This window comes from Macrobrachium nipponense, chromosome 19 (genome assembly GCF_015104395.2).
Source record: "Macrobrachium nipponense isolate FS-2020 chromosome 19, ASM1510439v2, whole genome shotgun sequence".
In the NCBI taxonomy this organism is placed as follows: domain Eukaryota; kingdom Metazoa; phylum Arthropoda; class Malacostraca; order Decapoda; family Palaemonidae; genus Macrobrachium; species Macrobrachium nipponense.
Window position 1 is genome coordinate 73077497 of NC_061088.1, and position 18483 is coordinate 73095979.

General features: G+C 35.6%; 1 protein-coding gene across 5 annotated transcripts; it reads left to right on the forward strand.

Annotated features, from left to right (window-relative positions):
• Window positions 1–48: 48 nt before the first annotated feature.
• On the forward strand, window positions 49–18283 carry LOC135218215 (uncharacterized). 5 transcript variants are annotated; one of them, XM_064254377.1, is made up of 4 exons: window positions 49–176; window positions 11107–11203; window positions 13021–13105; window positions 17020–18283. In XM_064254377.1, exons 3-4 carry the CDS (start codon window positions 13035–13037, stop codon window positions 18065–18067), a joined length of 1119 nt encoding a protein of 372 aa, XP_064110447.1. In that variant the 5' UTR covers window positions 49–176; window positions 11107–11203; window positions 13021–13034; the 3' UTR covers window positions 18068–18283. The 5 variants fall into 5 exon arrangements, with proteins under 5 accessions (XP_064110447.1, XP_064110462.1, XP_064110455.1 ...); XM_064254392.1 differs by lacking the exon at window positions 49–176 and adding an exon at window positions 4753–4776; XM_064254385.1 differs by lacking the exon at window positions 49–176 and adding an exon at window positions 4906–4928.
• The last annotated feature ends 200 nt before the right edge of the window (window positions 18284–18483 follow it).

Sequence of the window (18483 nt, forward strand, 5' to 3'; positions counted from 1 at the left end):
TGATATCGTTAGTTTCGGGCGGGGAACGAGAGGGGTCGACACTAGCACAACAATAACAACAGTCGAGGCCGCAAAGAATAACAAATATCAACAGACTAAAGCGATGGTTCTTCGCCGTAAAGGAAGCCTCTTTCAGTATTAATTCTTCCATTGACAGACGCAATGAGCATTGAAAGGTAGGATTTTATGCTACTGATAAATCATTTATATTCACCAATAATTTGGACATTCTACAAATTAATGGGAAGCACAAATATTTCCCCCCATCGGGTTTGTCCACGGAACTATCCTACAGTGTTTGGAGAGGTCATTCCAGGAAGTCAATTTCGTCTTGGGTTTACCATATTACCACTCTCATGAGTCAACAACGAGGTTAAGTTTTCGGTCAGTTAAAAAAAAAAAAACGTAAGTACATAACAAATGCTTATCTATCACTTCGTTTGGCTTTCTGTTCAGCACTCCATAGGAATGATTCCCCCTCTGGCGGGCCTTATAAGATTTCAAAATAAGGTGCTTCTTATAGTTTATAATTGTCTTTTGGTGTTTTCTCGTCAGTATCATCTCCTGCAGAATAGAAGAGCATTTATTAATTTTTTAACATTGCTTTCTTGTTGTTTGATCTTCACTTCAGGCGATATTTTGTTGTGATATCTTAGTGCACAATGCTCTCTCGTCTGACTTGCAATTTGTTCTACGTATGTTCAAACGGCCTATATATGCTTCACTTGCATGTCTACTTACAATATTCATTTCAGGTCTAAAGAAGCTTAAGTATTTTCTCAGGTATGTTTGTTTACCATATTTTAGTGCTTTAAAGACTGTGATATGTATTTTATATTCTATGCTTGCTTTTATTAGGAGCCCGTGTAGATCAATTAGTGGTGGGGTTATTCTGCCACGAGAATAGTCCTTTTATTAATCTAGCGGCTCTATTTTGTATTCTTTGCCAAGTCCTTAATAGGTAGTTGGGCAGTAGTCAAGCCTCGAAAGTATTTGGCTGCAAATTGGTGCTTTCAGGGTATCTTTCTTCGTTAAGGTATTTTCTAATAAATGCAAAGTTTATAATGTGATGGTTACAGGGTTTTACTATATGCTATATATGGTTCTTCATTGACAATTTGTTATAAACAAACACCTCCAAGTTCCTCGCTGTTGCTACAATCTTTTGAAGTGTTCATATTTTCGTAATGCATTGTCAGATCCAAATAACATAAATTCAGTTTTGTCTTCATGAGTTTCAATTTCTTTGCGACATCCATTTTTCCTATCTTTCATTGTTGCAGCAATTTTACTAATGGCGTCTTCTACTGTTTTGACGGGAAAATAGAACCGAGTATCATCAGCACGTTATCTAAACTTGACCTTTTGCTTATTTAAAATTCTAGATTGTTCGGTTGTGTAAATCCCAAATAGAAATAGACCCAAAAGCCGTCTTGTGACGTTCCTTTCGTTAGGTCTTTCCTGTCTGATTTCACATTTGGCACAACCACTGTAACCTTCCTGTTTTCCAAGTAGCCTTTATACCATTTGTGTAATGCATCATCTTCGATGCCCACTGCTCTTAGGTCTTCAAGCAGCAGATTATGGTCACTGTTGAATTCTGCGCTTAGATCGAGCATAAGAATGTCACATTTTCCATTTTCTGTATTTTTTACTGTACCATTTATGACTGCACAATGTGGACTCTGAGTGTTTTATTATTTTTTTTTAGTACGCTGACCGCATGATCATCAGTTATAATGTTGAGTAGTTGTTCTAAGTGTTTCCACGTTTGTTCGTGAACTACCATTTCTATAGGTTTTGATAAGTACGATAGGTTCGGTATTGGTCTGTAGAAGCTCATATTTTCTTTGTTGCTTTTTCCTTTACAGGCCGGCTTTATACAAGCAAGCTTTTCGCTACCTGGAAAGGGGAAGGATGCCTGTGCTAAACTCATTTTAACAATATAAAAATAATAGCACCCGCAACTGTTCAAAGTTGTTTGCCTCTTTAAATCACTTATGGAAAACGGGTAATTTTCACAGTAGGTGTTTTTTTTTCTCATACTTATGTATAGCATTGCTAAGACATGTATTAGTCGATACTCTGCATCGGCTATACAAAATTTATCACCAGTATCATAGATAGTCTTTCGTATTTGTGGTGAGCATTTGATGATGTAATGCCTATATTTGTCATCTTTGACTCTCATTTTCTTTACAATTTTCAGGTCGTCCTCTACTTGAATGAAATTACATATCCAGGGATTTTCCTCCACAAGGTTGTTGATAATGTCATCTTCATCCTTCGGGACAATTTTGCGTTTGCGTTTACCCTTCTCAGTTACTGATATAATGCTGATTTCCTGAATCTCCTGTTTTGTCATTTCTAATTTTTTTCTTGTCTTGAAATCTGACAAATAAGTGTCCGTCTCTTGTTGTTTTAACCTGTTCAACTGGTGCCGTTATTTTACTCATATTTTACCTCTTGTCATTTGCTGCCGTGCGCTCTTCGTTTGTAGATTTTATCAGAAGCATTTTTTTTTTCGTCTTTAGCGGTTCAACATAAGTTTTGTCTATAAGTACCTACTGTCATAGTCTTCACATCTTTAACAACGATGTCAGTTTTGTTTTGAATTTCATCAATGTTGACCCTTACGTCACCAGTTTTTGAGCTGAATCCTGAATCAATTTTGCTATATCTCTGTTTGCTTATACCTCTTCATGTTCACCTTCAGTGAGTTTTTATGTGCTAATTCTTTGATCAGACCTCTTGTAATTGTTACAGATGTACATGTTGTCACTCCGAAGTATGGGTGTGTATTTGTCCTTTATATCTGAACATCTGTAGTGGAACCATGTATCACATAAGCATCAACATCGGAGCAATGCCCGCAAATTGCTGACTCTCTCTCAACTTGGATTGACTCATCCTTATCCATTTTCTTTAGTGTTCCATCTCTACATGCAAGCTCGGCACTTTTCACGGAGCACTCTGAAGACATGTCCAATTCTCGCACGACCGGCGTAACAAATCTGTAATTGCAAATATAGAAAAAGTGATGGTCAAAAGGTTTTGAAAATACTAAGAATTCTCGAAAGGGATTATAATTGAACTGAAACTCAGCTAGGAAGCAAGTGTGAGGGAAATTATTGAATAACTTTATATATTGGCATTTTGCCTTATTAGCAACTTGGAACGATGAAATATATGGGTCTATTCTAGACCTATACACAACAGTGATAATAAAGAACTCTGGAATAAAGATTTTCCTGAATAACTCTACAACTTTGCGTGTTAGAATTACACGTAACTTACTGGGAGTAAGAATAAACTTTATCTTCCACATTGCACTCATTTGGTCCAGCAAGTGGGCCCCAGTTATTTACTTTTATTTCTTAAATGTAGCCATGTCCTCACAAGTTATCTTCTTAGTTCCCGGGGAAACTTCTTGAACAGGCTGGGTGTCTTGTATTCACCATTTTGCATCAGCACATAAGGCACTTCTCGAGGAGCTTCGTTGCTTCGCTATTGTGAGCTTCATGAGTGTGTATACTTTTCCTTTTCCTTGCGTGTAGCAAGGCTACATAAAAAAATTTGTTTCATTTTCTGCTGGTATGCTTTGCAGTTCGATAATGACTTTTCGTATCTGTTATTATATTGTTTGGAAGGAGCGGCGCTCTAATTGTATTTGAGCCTCCAATTTGCTACTTTTTCAAGGCTTTGATCGTTGATATTATGAAAAATAAAGCGATACCCTTTCTTTTAAACGGTTCTTGAACTGTGAATAAATACTTTTGGATTATGGGTTTGGCGTACTTTAGTAATGGACCAATTACAGCTATTCTCTTAAAACAGAGTACGAATAGCGAGTTTTATTTTAGCATAGATTTAATCACATATGATGCATTTTTGTGTTAGTGCAGTACGATTATTGTACTTCGTAAGGCTTCATACTTGAACTTTTGTAAAAGGAACTAAATTTTAGTCTTCTATTACATGGGTCAAGTACATAGATATAGCATCTATGGTCAAATGCAAACGTAGACGAATGGTGTCTGTTCTGATACCACAAGTATACGTATTAGTTACCATAGTCTTTTGTGATTGCACCTTTTGAAAAGACGTTCACATTAATTAAAATTTTGATTGCTCATAGTTTTCGTCCATTGTGTAATGTTCAATTTGAACTTTAATTGTTTTGTAACTATTTTAAGTTGCCACCAACATTTTATCTGGCGTTCACATAAGATTAACAGTTGAGCATATAAATGGCACTTTTTCTGTTGGCCTGAGGAATCTGGGGGCAACACCTCCCCAGCACCCTCGGTTATTATGTCGAACGTGCAAGTGACAAATTAAAACCATAATTATTATAAGTTAATTTGTAGAATAGTTAACATGCTAACTTGAATTTATAAAGTACCTATTTTCTTTTCCCGTGGGTGTTAAACGTGTAACAAGACGTAGTTCAATGAGACTTTTCTGAATGTCTGACTTTATATGTTTAAAGCCAACTCTCTGTTGTATTTTCTTTCATACATCCACTCTCTCTGTGGAGGGCTTTACATAAAAACAAACAAAGGGAAGAAGTATATTTTGCTTTCTCCTCGACCAATAGTTGTTGTGTACGAATTTAACCTAAATATTAAAATCATTTACTCTACTCTTTGTTATAATCGGATCAGTGCAGCCTAGCACCCTTTCAGTATATTTAGATTCCCTCATAAACCCAAATACTTCACGTCTACAGGAAATGATGAACAAATTGGATTTTCTTTTACCGTTCCACTGTAGGTAAATGAACATTAATTTTGTTGTCATTGAATGATTCTGAGGAAAAATGTTCTTGGTTTTAATTGTTCTTGAAGCCATTCCCCCTTTTGGGTCCCTTTTCTAGGATGTGGCCTACTTAGCGCGAAGAAGATGAAACGTAAACAAAAGATTATGTAGGTAAATTCCGCGTAATACTACTACTACTACTACTACCATCGCCCCCATTAGGCTGAGGCTTAAGATAGTATCTTGCACGCGTTCTTGGAAGTATTGTGGATAATTAAATATTATTTTGCATTTTGATGCAGCAGCTACATCAAGGATATTTTAAAGCCTATTTATGGTATGTAAAGACATTATATTTGGTATACCTATTCTAGGTTACCTATGGCTGGCCTCGGACTGCAGTTGGAGGACCCCTAATGTTGTTGACAAACTCACCATAGCTAAACTAACCAAACGATCTCTTGCGAAGCCCCTGCCATGGGGTATGCTCCTAGTTGCAATGGGCCAAGGGCATCAATGCACTTCATCAAAGTACAGTTGGGATTAGCTAGCTAGGTATATAGCTAGTAGGTAGCTAGCCTAGGGCTTTAGAGTTTAGGTCAGGCCAGGCGCTGGGACCCGTGAAGGGAATCAGCGCTGAAACGAACATTTGGCGGTAAGAAGGTTTGAAAAGTGTAACAAGAGGGAAACATCGCAAGTTGTCTTATGAAGCAATTGTTGGGAGAGTAAAATGGGAGAGAATAGTTCTCCAATAAAAGGTATATTAAGTTATATAGGCTAATATCTATGAAAATCTTGGATCATTCAGTCTTTACATACCCTTTTTTTTTTTTTATTGTGCAGCCTAAATACACATGTATCTTGCATTATTGTTAAATTGGTGGTGGTCTATAAAAGCAGTTCCACATAGATCACATTAATTGAATTGAAGCATAGACTTATACAGCCCCAGGCCGGTTTCAAGCTTATCTGACCAAAATCATCAAATTGGGCTCTATGCCTTAAAGGGGCCCTCTCGTAGTTACCAATTGAAGCCTTTTCTGTATTATAAGAGGAATAAACCGCTGCCGGAAACATGAAATGAAGTATTATTCCTCACATTACTATGCATACTATATTAAAAGAAATTTTTCACTTGGAAAATCATTTCTGTGTTCGACATAAAATAATTGTCTTAATTTCTATAATAAAAATGATAATAGTGACAAATAGGTATACCACAGCAGTTTATCTCTGAATGCAAGATGTCGCTGTGTATACATACATATATATATATATATATATATATATATATATATATATATATATATATATATATATATATATATGATATATATATATATATATATATATATATATATATATATATATATATATATATATATATATTTATAGGAGAGGAGAGAGAGAGAAGAGAGAGAGAGAGAGAGAGAGAGAGAGAGAGAGAGAGAGAGAGAGAGAGAGAGAACTACAAGGTGAAACAAAGGACATTGATGAAAGCATGGAGTCATTTGAAAAACTTATCACTAAGAATTTATAGAGGAGGGTTTTAATGATGTTCATGGGCACCCGCACATAAGGGCAAGAAGGGGCACTTGTCCCCCCCGAAATCCTGGAAAAAATTTATAAATATTACATTTAACTACATATATATATAGTATATGCACTTTTATTTAGAATAACAGTACCTTTGCCTTTGTCTGGTCTGGTAATAGGCAGATCCTTGTTATTTGTCAGTTTCTTTAAAATGTTCAAATCTTTCTTACTGAAGAATGGTGTCCATTGCACTGTTAATTTGTTAAAAGTCTTTTGGGCTAATACCTGCATTTGTGTACGAAGGCTTATTACATCGGTGTTGAATTGAAATGAACCTTAGAACACAATTGTAGATATTAGCCTAAGAGACTTTTGACTTGTTAACAATGCAATGGACACTATTCTTTAGCATGAAAGATTTGAAAATTTTAAAGAAAATGGTAAATAACAAGGATCTGCATATTCATTCTAAATAAAAGCGAATATGTTGAAAAAGTGGAAAACTCTCTCTCTCTCTCTCTCTCTCTATATATATATATATATATTATAAAATTGAAAAATATGCTGCAAGCGCCCATGATGATGCTCCAGTAGGCGCAAATGAATTGGCTGAAACTAATGGATTACCATTGGAGTTTGGACTATTTCAAGAAAAAAAACTACATAGCAGGATCAGAATGTTTTCATATGAGGCAAAAGATCAACCTTTGTATGATTAAGAGAACCATACAGTTCAGTGCTTCAGCTTAGTGCTAGACGAAGCTATTCAATTTATAGTGACTAGATTTAAGCAACTTAAAAGCCATGTAAAATTATTTGGATTTCTAAATACCCTTCCAAGTTTTCAAAAGGCAGAAATAGGAAGTGGATAGTAGACCTTGAAGCAACTTTAACTGACATCACAATAAAACGCAGCACTGAAGGAAAGGCAGTTACTGAAACAACTAAAGACGTGGATGGCTATCTGTTGGTAAAAAAAACTCAAAACTCTGAACACTTTTGTTCCCTCCAGTGTCATTAAGCCTCAAGCTTAGTTTGAATGCCTGGTAGCAAATAATCATTTTACAGCATTTCCTAATGCTTTTATTGCTTTGAGGATTTAACAATGCCTGTCACAGTTGCATCGGGTGAGACTTTGCAAATAAAACAAACCTGAAAAGTCTTTCTAAAAGACTGAGTATAAACAGTATCCTTGTAATGGCCTTACCTTGTATTAAAAAATTAAAACTTTCATATTGTCTTTCAGATTTAGTATATCAAGCAGTTTTTTTTTCCGTAAAGATAAGTGTACTACATGAAATATAAACAGACATCAATTTTCAGTCATACACATAAATCAACTTTCAATTTTCTAATCGGGCCCCGCAATTCCTAGCACCGGCCCTGATGTAGCCAGTACCAATACGTATTAGGTTATTAATTCATCAAAATCTTGCATGTCAAATGCTAATATCATTGTGAGATCAAGCCTACATATCAAATTCTTATATTCTGAGTCAATGATATGGCATAGGCCTACATACCAGTTTCATATTGGTTCCTACATGGTATAAAGACCTTTCAGTCGTTATATTGGAACATTATTCAGCGAAGCTGGAAATCGACTGTTAAGATTTTAACAAGGTGGTATGGTATTTAACTATACTACTCAGTGAAACTGGAAACCAGCCCTCAAACTTTTAACAAGGCAGTATGGTAGTTAACTGCAGTATTCATAAAAATATTGATTACTTTAATTACAAATGACTAAATAGTATCAGATAATAGTAACATATAGTTCTTTATTCTTTTATGAATAAGTCTATGTTTCTTCGGCAATGTTAGCTAACCGTGGGAAAAGTTTTTGAAGACACAATAAGAACCATAACAGCAACAACAAAACAAGAACAACCACGACACCAAGAACCACAATAACACGGCTGAATATAAGATAGGTCTATACAATAATCCAAATGTCATAAGCTGCTCAAACCAACAAAAAGACATTGGACATTTTAGGTTAACATAATTTTTTATGATTCGATATTTTGAAAGGGGATAATGCTCATAAGAAAATTCTCAGCAAATTATATCATGTATGGCTTGTACAGCCCATCATACTGTAACTTTAAGCTAAATATAAGCCTATTGTGGGTTTTAAGAGTGCAGTCACTGCATGTCATCCCAACAAACATGTAATCGATTGCAATGAAATAGATTTTATGACCATTAAAATGTAGTCAAATTTCCTGAAATCCATATGAAATACTTACTAAGTACAGTGGTCCCCCCCGTATTCGCGGGGGATGCGTACCAGACCCCCCGTGAATAGTTAGAACCCGCGAATGTTTGGAACCCCTTTGAAAATGCTAAAAACAGCCTATTTTGTTAGTTAAAACTCAAGAAAAACCCACTAAAAATTTTCATACTTGGTTTTTTTAATAGTTTTATCACAAAAAGTGCATTTTATGATGAAATTCATAAAAAAAACCCAGGAATTTGTGGATATTTATCATAGAAAAATACCGCGAATGCGAGAATTTTCCGCAAATAATGCGGGGAAACGTTCCCCAGAGAAATCCGCGAATATGTGAGTCCGCGAATCTTGAATGGTGAACTTGCTTGACAATATCAGACAGTAATCACCACTGTCCTATAATTCAAGGGCACCGATTTGAAAGCAGACATTACTTGTTTCACCACCGTGGTCAGTTGAACCTCATTTATGATAAGCTGCATTGCAGCATCGTGGAACATTGCCGACTTCATTCATATTTTCCTATTCTTTTACCAAGTTTAGGGAGATGTGTATTATGATTTTATTTCAGGAGACAATATAATGTTTCCATTTAATGATCAGTAGAAATGATTTTAGTTCGTTAAAGCAACATTGATAAATTAATGAAGATGAAAAGAACCATAAATTAACGAACTTTTTGAAACCATTGCCAACCAATCATAATCATCATCCAGGAATGGTTGTTATGTAACAGTGGGCAGGGCTTAGCTGCAGAGAGCCATGAATGCAAACTGTAAAAATCACCAGAAATTTATAAAGCACAAAAAAGTATCATTGTCAGTTATAGGGATGTGAACTAATCTAACCTACAACACCAGGCTTTTGCCTGGTCATTGTTTGTTTGTATGGTGATTTTACATTGTATGGAACCAGAACTTGAATTTTTTGCAACCAGGGGGCTTACCTTGAACCTTGAATTTGGGAAATACTCAGCTAGAAGGCACACATTTCCTCTTGTCCCATTCCCATTGCAGGTAATCACTTTTTTTTATCAGGCAAGATTTTTGAAGAGGAGGTGGAAATGAATAACTTACCTTCAGATGGATGGAGCTGTTACACATCTTCTATAAAAATGAAATAAATATTAGATCTCCATCACTTCTTTCACACAAAGCAACCATTGTTAAGCTGACGAAACTGTCATATAAAATGGTTGAAGTAAAACATCAAAGGACTTTAGTTATTAAGTTTCCTTTGGTTGAAATATAACAGAAAAAAAAAGGTTCCATAGTGCTCATGCAAGCTTCATCCTTCCTCATCCAACCTCTCAAACAATTGGTGTAAAGACATGTCCTCAGGACCCACCTAGCATGTCTTACAAACAGGAGCACAAAGGTTGTGAAGTGAAAAAATAAAATAAAAATTATCTTCATTTTACCTTATTAAAAGTTGCTGAATTGATTGCCATTCTCGGAGACTGGATAGGAGTAGCGAGCTGTGAAGGACAATCCAATCACCCAATATTGAAAAATTTGTTTAACTTTCATGGTTCATAGAGGAAGTAAATAATACTTACTTGTGTGGCTGGATGAATTAAGTTATTATCACCGACCAAAAATAATGTCTGCAATTGTAGGGGAAGTAAAAAAAAGTGTACTCTATCTGAACCAGAGGTCCCATTGCCATGACAAACAAAAATTATTCATGATTTCTGTTTTTTTTGCAGTTGGCATTTAATTGCCAGAGATTATTAGTTTAACCATCACATATTTTCCAGCTGATGACTAATTTTCTTTGTACGTACTTCATTATTTATGATTTCCTAATGGACCCTGCCACAAAGTAGCAAACTTCTGCAGAATAACTAAACATTAAAATACCAATACAGGCAGTCCCCAGGTTACGACGGGTTCGGCTTACGACGTTCCGAGGTTAAGGCGCTTTTCAATTATATTCATCAGAAATTATTTCCAGGGTTACAACGCTTGTTCCAGGGTTACGACGCATGTTCCAGGGTTACGACGCCTACAACGCTCATCTGGCAGAAGAAATATGACACCAAAAATGCAAAATAATCAATATTTGAAGGTTTTTTGATGCAAAAGGCAATAAGAATACAGTTTACATAGTTTTGAATGCACCCAAAGCATTAAAAGTAAGGTTTACTTAATATTTTTGGTGATGTTCTGGCTTACGACGATTTTCGGGTTACAACGCATCTCAAGAACGGACGATTTTCGGGTTACAACGCACCTCAAGAACGGAACTCCCATCGTAACCCGAGGACTGCCCGTAGTGAGAAAAGTATTATCGAGTTGTACTTGTTGCAGTATGCATACACGAGTTCTTTCCTGTAAGCATATGTGCCTCATAATGTGTATGGCAATACAAGATTTGCAGTGGTCAGGTAGTTGATGATTGTTAGTTGCCTAATTTGTATTCTTATATAGCTAGAGCAAGCCTCAGTGGTAATGAGTATAGTAATGCAGTAACATTAGGCCTTTTTATAAAATTTGACTAATATTACCAGTAGTAATGAAACAGTAAAAATATGTAACAAAACACTTCAAATATTTACTGTATATTTTCAGAAACAGGTTATGCTAAATCTACTTGTTGATGTTCAACAGGAGTGGAAACAAGATTCTTCCGGTTGCTTGAATAAAGATAGCTTTGCACCCTTTTAATGTGAGTATTCACTGTAGTATATATTATATATATATAATATATCTATATATATATATATTATATATATATATTAAATAAATATCAATTCAAGCTACAAATGTCCTAATATCTAAATTCACTTTACCTCCCAAATGATATATTTTCATATATGTACCGAAGGGGAATTTTATTTAATTGATAATAATTTCGTCCCCCTATGGGATCGAACCACCGTCCAAGTGGACGGGGACGAAATCAGGACAGTCAGTGACGCTATCCAATCAGACCAATAGACGACGCATAAGTTCATATCGATTCTGACCTTACAATCACCCTCGATCTGGGTGCTTTCGTATTAGGAATCGATATGAAACCCCGTCTACCATGTTGGCCAATTCGAGCGTTTGACAGCACGTAGCCTTTTGTTATGAATATTATCACATCGAACCGTGATCCATTTATTATATCAATTCAAGCTACAATGTCCTTTAATATCTAAATTCACTTTACCTCCCAAATGATATATTTTCATATAGTACCGAAGGGGAATTTTTTAATTGATAATAATTTTTTTCGTCCCCCCATGGGATCGACACCGTCCAAGTGGACGGGGACGAAATCAGGACAGTCAGTGACGCTATCCAATCAGCCAATAGAGACGCTTGAATTGATATATAAATGGATCACGGTTCGATGTGATAATTATTCATAACAAAAGGCTACGTGGCTGTCAAACGCTCGAATTGGCCAACATGGTAGACGGGGTTTCATATCGATTCTAATTACGAAAGCACCCAGATCGAGGGTGATTTGTAAGGTCAGAATCGATATGAACTTATAGCGTCTCTATTGGCTGATTGGATAGCGTCACTGACTGTCCTGATTTCGTCCCCTCCACTTGGACGGTGGTTCGATCCCATGGGGGGACGAAATTATTATCAATTAAAAAATTCCCCTTCGGTACATATATGAAAATATATCATTTGGAGGTAAAGTGAATTTAGATATTAAAGGACATTTGTAGCTTGAATTGATATATAATGGATCACGGTTCGATGTGATAATTATTCATAACAAAAGGCTACGTGCTGTCAAAACGCTCGAATTGGCAACATGGTAGACGGGGTTTCATATCGATTCTAATTACGAAAGCACCCAGATCGAGGGTGAATTTGTAAGGTCAGAATCGATATGAACTTATAGCGTCTCTATTGGCTGATTGGATAGCGTCACTGACTGTCCTGATTTCGTCCCGTCCACTTGGACGGTGGTTCGATCCCATGGGGGGACGAAATTATTATCAATTAAAAAATTCCCCTTCGGTACATATATGAAAATATATCATTTGGGAGGTAAAGTGAATTTAGATATTAAAGGACATTTGTAGCTTGAATTGAATATATATGGATCATGGTTCGATGTGATAATTATTCATATATATATCTTAATAATATATATATATATATATATATATATATTATATATACTATATACTATATATTAGAATATTAGATTAAGATATATTACATATACTCTTATATAATATATATATATATATATATATTATATAATATTATATTGCTTGCTGTTTGTTTAAAGGACAAAATCTTGTATTGTGTCCATTTCTCCATGTCCTGCACTCAGAGGCTGTACCAATGGAGCAAGGTTTCTGTTTTTTAATGTTAGTTTAAGGCTTAAATAAGGGTTTATTGTCAAGAAACACAACATAAATTTTAAAGCATCTTCAGTATTCCAAGTAAATTGTATTTACTTTTAAGTAAAGCATTTAGTCTTTTTTTATTATTTATGAACACTAATTATTTATTTTCTGTTGACAGAGTCTTCATCATCGATGTCAGCTGGGAAATATGCTTTGCAAAAGTCACTCAAGCGCAAGGATCCAGAAACATCTGATAATCCAATGCAAGTGAAGTTCTGTGGTTTTATATGACCATTTTTCCTTGGATTATGTTTTCATCATTATTTTAATACACATTACAGTATATGTAGTATTTGGGACAAAACTGCCACTCTTTGTGTTTGTGCTCTAGCACTGTGTAATCCTTTATAGGCCAAAAGCTGAAATAGCTGAATGGTAATGAGTAGAGAACATAACACTGAATTATTATTATTATTATTTATATAATATTCAGATGAACCTTATTCATATCAACTTGAAATTGAAGCTTCCAAAGAATGTGGTGATCATTAGAATGACGTAACCGAAGGTAATGGGAAATGCAGAAAGAAGAGATCACTTAATTAAAAATGAAAAAATAAACTAACAAATTAATAAATATAAAAAAAGTAAATTAATATTAAAATATGTACATGGAAAATTGTACAGGCAGTCCCCAGTTATCAGGGGGGAGTTTCTGTTCTTGGTGGGGTGCTGATAAGCGAAAACCATCATTAACTGAAATTTGGCGATTTGTGGCGCCAAGTTTCGGTCAATGGCGCCTCTGTTAGGTATGTTATGGCACCATAGCTCTATTATCATCAACCAAAACTTGGCCAGTTATGGCGCCAATAACAGAAACTTGGCCCCTTAAGGTGCCAATAACCAAAACTTGGCCCGTTATGGCGCCAATAACCAAAACTTGGCCCGTTATGGTGCCAGTAACCGAAACTTGGCCTGTTATGGTGGCAAAAACCAAAACTTGGCCCGTTATGGTGCCGATAACCAAAACTTGGCCCATTATGGTGCCGATAACCAAAACTCGGCCCATTATGGTGCCATAAATTGTCAATTTTATGGGCGCTGGACAGTGCCATAAGACCGGATTGCCATTAAGCAAGTCCACTTGAATTTCTGAGGTTCCAATTATGTGACATCCTCAGGGAGGCTGTTCCACAGTCCAATGATGTGGGAATAAAGGCACTCTGGAACAGAGAATTCGACAGCAAGCAGATTTATTGCACATTGGTACTGCTATTCAGTGAATCTGGTTCCTCTTGGCAGGGAAAAGGGATCAGGGATCAATTGCGAATGTGGAAGATCTCGGTTAAAATGCAGCTTGTGAAAAATTGACATATGAGACGATCTGTTGGTGGTTCAAGTCCTCCCTCTCATGTCCACTGTAGTACCTATTTCATTTTGCTACTTTCCTGCATGCTGTCTTTTTTCATAAACATATTCATTGTTCTTACAAATATTTGAAAATCTATTTTCTTCATTAGGTATATGTGCTACTCCATTTAGTTGATATTGCATATGTTTACACTGCTTGGAACTATCAAGTGAGCTTTTCACTTGCATGAGAGCCCTTCCATATATTTAATGCAAAGACAGTGAAAAGAGGAAGTTAAAGTGGTTGGACAGCAAGATTAAGATATCCAGAGAACACATGAGATGACATATATAAAGATCTAAAGGTGAAACTGGGAGGAAACCTGTTGTACTAAGAAAGTTATAGTTAGAGAGGTTGGACAGTAGGAAGGAAGACATGAAGCAGGAATGGATGTCAAGTGGGAAAAAAATAAAAATAATAAAACACGCTTTTATTACAATGCTCTATAAAAGTAGATAATATTTTGGTACACACCAAGATTTTCTTACAGTTAATTATGTCTTCAAAAATAAAAGTCTGGGTGCCAAATATGGAAGGAAATGCTACAAGAAAAGAAATATATTAAAAAAAAATTTTGTAGCATTTTATTCCATGTTTGGCACCCATGCTTTTATTTTTGTAGCCATAGATAATTGCAAGAAAATCCTGGTTTTAAAATTTTTTTATTTTATACTTTGTAGTTTTTTTTTTTTTTTTGTATCTAAAAAAAATTTAACATGGTATCCTGTCAAGCCAAAGGTTTGAAAATCCATAGAATTGTTAACTTATTCTAACTAGTCAAATAATGTATGAAAAATTCAGAGTTGTTGAACATATTCTACTGAATCAGAGAAGGTATGAAAAATCTGAATTTTCATACAAATTCTTAGATACTGGTAGAAGTCACTATAGGGTCATTAGAGTTCACTGCTGTCCTACTGATCATATATGGTTGTATTGCCACCGGGATTGAGTAATCATGCCAAATTTCAAGTCCATTGGATGAATGGAATAGGTAAAAAACTATTACAACTTTAGACCCAAACAGACAGAAACACAAACCCCTTTAGAAACAACATATTGGTGATTTATGTTTGAAACAACATTATAAGTATCATACATAAAATGCCCGTGTGTTAATAGTTAATTATTTATAATGTTAATTAATGTGTGTACATAAATGAGGATATTTACATGTGTGGGTCAAGTGAGCAATGGCTTCCATCTACAGGTGATCTGAGCTATTTATAACCACTGGTTGCATCTACAGTAAGAGGGCTGCTTTAACCTTTACTGGAGTTTCAACACTTTTGTATACAGGCAGTCCCCAGTGGGCTCGGTTAATGGCGACCTGGTTTTGCGGTGCTTGTCTACCTTTACAAAATCAGCTATATACAGTGCCACACTGGCCTGAGTTTCAGTTATTAGTGCCAATAATAGAGTTATGGCATCATAATGTTAGGTGCCATTAATCAGTCATCGGCGTCATTAACCAAAACTGTCCTCATAAATTGCCAAGTTTTGCTTAATGGCGGTTTTTGCTTATCAGCACCCTACCGAGAATGGAACCCCCCCCCCCCGATAGCTGGGGACTTCCTACATTCTTCAGCAGTCAATCACTGTAGTATTTGCATATTATAACAGTACCATCATAAACTACAAAAGTGGTTATGTAAAAAAAAATCTTTAAACAAGTAGGAAATAGGGATTATGATTCATTAAGTAGTTAGAAAAGCCCCCTTATTGAGGATGTCTTTTGTATGCTTTCTTCCACCTTTTAATTTATAATGCTGTTGTTGCCCTTCCTATGGTGCACTGTAAGCATTACTAAAGGTTGTTTGTAGCATCCATTTGGCTCTTAGCTACATCCACTTTTAGCCTTTTACATTAACTTCATTTCTGCCAATTTTCTTCAATTGTGCTTGCCAACACAGATTTTCTCTTTTCAATGCCTTAGCACTGAATGCCTGAAAGTGCCCTTGCTTGGCTTATAGCCTAATTTTTATATATCTTTGTTTGTTTGTATAGTGTTTTTACGTCACATGGAACCAGTGGTTATTCAGCAGTGGGACCAACAGCTTTATGCGACTTTCGAATCACGTTGAGAGTGAACTTCTATCACCAGAAATATACATCTCTAACACCTCAATAGAATGCCCGAGAATCAAATTCGCGGCCACCAAGGTGGCAGGTCAAGATCATACCGTTCACGCCATGAGGCGCTAATTTTAATGTATCAATTAATTCTACATTTGCTGTCACTATTTCTCCATACTCCCCCTTTGCTCAGTTAGCAAGCTGTTATTCCTACTGCTGTGTTTTGACTGTCTTGTTTTCATTGTTTTCCCCAAGACTCCTGACTTGAATAACAGTTTTTGTGTTGCATCAGGCATGACTTTCCCAAGGTAATAGTACCATACTTTTTTGTTTTGTTTTTGGTTTTTTGTCTCCCAAACTTCTGATCTCAAAATCCATTTTTCAACTCTTGGAAAAATTTGTGACAACGGATTTTGCACTGAGCCATAAATTTTCTTTTTATCAGAAATTACCTTGAGGGGTTAAAATGATTTCAAACTTTTTTTTGTGTGTAAGTAAATTGCAAGTTTATAATTTAAATGCTGCATTTCAATATCTTCACTTTTGTTATCTTGAAATGATAACTGATAAGAAGTAATGCTCCTTTTTTTACCCCTTATACTCCAATCATTATTATTTTAACTGTTGACTCATTAAAATTTCACTTAAATGAGATTTAAAGGCCTAACAATACTCATTTGTACTTTACAGGTCCGTTCCCAGCTTTCAGATGAATAAGGAATTCTTGAGTGCAGAAGAAGAGTTGAAGGCTGATCACAAAGCAGATTACCAAATCTTCTTAGAGGTTCCTGAAGTTCATCCCGAATATGGAACCTATTACCAAATGTTTATGGATCAGTTCTCAAAAAGGTATGGTGATGATCCAGCACGGTGCAAGGAGCTGTGGGAAGCATTCTGGCCCGAGATCATTGAGGAAAAACAAGAAAAGGAATGGAGAATCAAAAGGGCTGTATTAATTAAGCAGTTTCAGATCCAGTTTCGTGGAAATAAGAATTCATTAAAAAAAATGAAGAGTGATAAGAATACAGACTCCCCAGATGTTAAAACCAGTGGTGTTACAGACTTGACGATTTCAGATTTGGCAGCCAGTGACATTTCACATTCATGTGTAAAAGAAAACGGTGTGGAGATATTATCCATGGACTCTGCATCAGTAAAAAACAGTGTGTCAGTGTCTTCCAATCAAAATGATAAACACATGGAATTATATAGTGGTAGTACCTCTTTAGTGACAAAATCAGAGTGGGCAGATAAAAATTCATCCATTTCTCAGTCTTTACAGTTACTTGAAGACACCAGTGATGCTCTTGGGGACATATTTGGGTCTATTCTTAGGAGAGTTATCAAGAAAATAAAAGAATTTAAGGACCCTCAAGAACTGTCCAAGTTTCTGAAAAATAAAGACACTAAGAAACTACTGAGCTGGGTGTCTGGGAAACTGAAGAGACTCAGTGCTATGGCTGTTGGAAATGAAAAAGAGAGATTGGTTCAGAGTGGTAACATAGCCAGGAATTTATCAGAGTATGGTGTAGAAGGCACACAGAGTACAAGGTATGGTGGACTGGACTTGAGGCAAGTTGCTGCAGCTACATACGATAAAGCCATATCCACCACCATTGGAATTATCAGGGAAACTTTGAGGTTCAGTGGGGATCCTAACCCATCAGATGAAGTTGTCAACAAGGTGTTTGGAGAAGTGTCCTCCTTACACTTAGAAATGGCATTAGAAAAGCAATGAGTACCTACTCCACATGAGAGTTTTAATGTACAAAAGTTTTCAGTATCCTATAATTGGAGTTTATATTTTTGTAGTTTTTTAATTGCAAGAAATCAATAATCCAAAAATGTGCCAAAATAGTTTACTCATATACTTAAGTTTATATATGTATTACTATGATGTATGAAAATACAAGGTTTGCTCATCAATTAATACTATATTCTTTGGAAGCTTGAATTTCAAGTCAGTGGCCACTGTAGGATTGTTCCACATGAATAGGGTTTTATCTTCTCATTAATTATTAATAATAGTAAAATGTTTGTTTTCTCTTGTGAAAAAATCACTGATAAGCAGACAGGGGATTTTTATTTTTGTGGTTTTTATTATTGATGCTGCTGTCAAAGCCTATGACAGCACTGGCTTAAAGTTTTGCATGT

Coding starts and splice junctions, on each gene's coding strand:
- LOC135218215 (XM_064254377.1), top strand. CDS start 13,035: ATGTCAGCTGGGAAATATGCTTTGCAAAAGTCACTCAAGCGCAAGGAT. Junction 13,106..17,019: donor GAAACATCTGATAATCCAAT/GCAAGTGAAGTT, acceptor TGTACTTTACAG/GTCCGTTCCCAGCTTTCAGA.